Below are 329 nucleotides of genomic sequence, written 5' to 3'. Positions count from 1 at the left end.
AAATTAGTTTCAGCTTTTAGTTAATGCTTCCAAAATGACAAAAAAAAAGTTTATCTGCCTGTACTCCAAGATGAACACGCTGCGCATCTGAAGTCATACATCCATTACTTCTTTTAGACTCATTTAAACAAGACATTTTAATTATTACTGTTATTATTAAACATAAGGAAACTGAGCACCTCAGGCGTTTCGTTAATCCCAAATTTTCTCTCTTTTCAGCAACAGAACACCGGAACCCCCGACACAGACGAACAATACAGGATCTGAGGACGAGAGTGAAGTCCACTAATTACTCAGTAGTTACTTGTATCCTTAACTGATTCTCATAC

At 36.5% G+C, this 329-nt stretch overlaps 1 protein-coding gene across 2 annotated transcripts in view; it reads left to right on the top strand.

Moving 5' to 3' along the window:
- LOC119591253 overlaps positions 1-329 on the top strand; it is an 8,839-nt gene that overhangs the window by 8,155 nt on the left and 355 nt on the right. For both annotated transcript variants that reach the window (XM_037939964.1, XM_037939965.1), the window contains exon 6: positions 220-322. In XM_037939964.1, the coding sequence (XP_037795892.1) occupies positions 220-289 (70 nt within the window). In that variant the 3' untranslated portion in view covers positions 290-322. The remainder of the gene's footprint in view (positions 1-219; positions 323-329) is intronic.

Source organism: Penaeus monodon, chromosome 28 (genome assembly GCF_015228065.2).
Source record: "Penaeus monodon isolate SGIC_2016 chromosome 28, NSTDA_Pmon_1, whole genome shotgun sequence".
NCBI lineage: Eukaryota > Metazoa > Arthropoda > Malacostraca > Decapoda > Penaeidae > Penaeus > Penaeus monodon.
The sequence above is the reverse complement of the archived record's forward strand: the minus strand, read 5'-3'. Positions and strand labels throughout refer to the sequence as shown.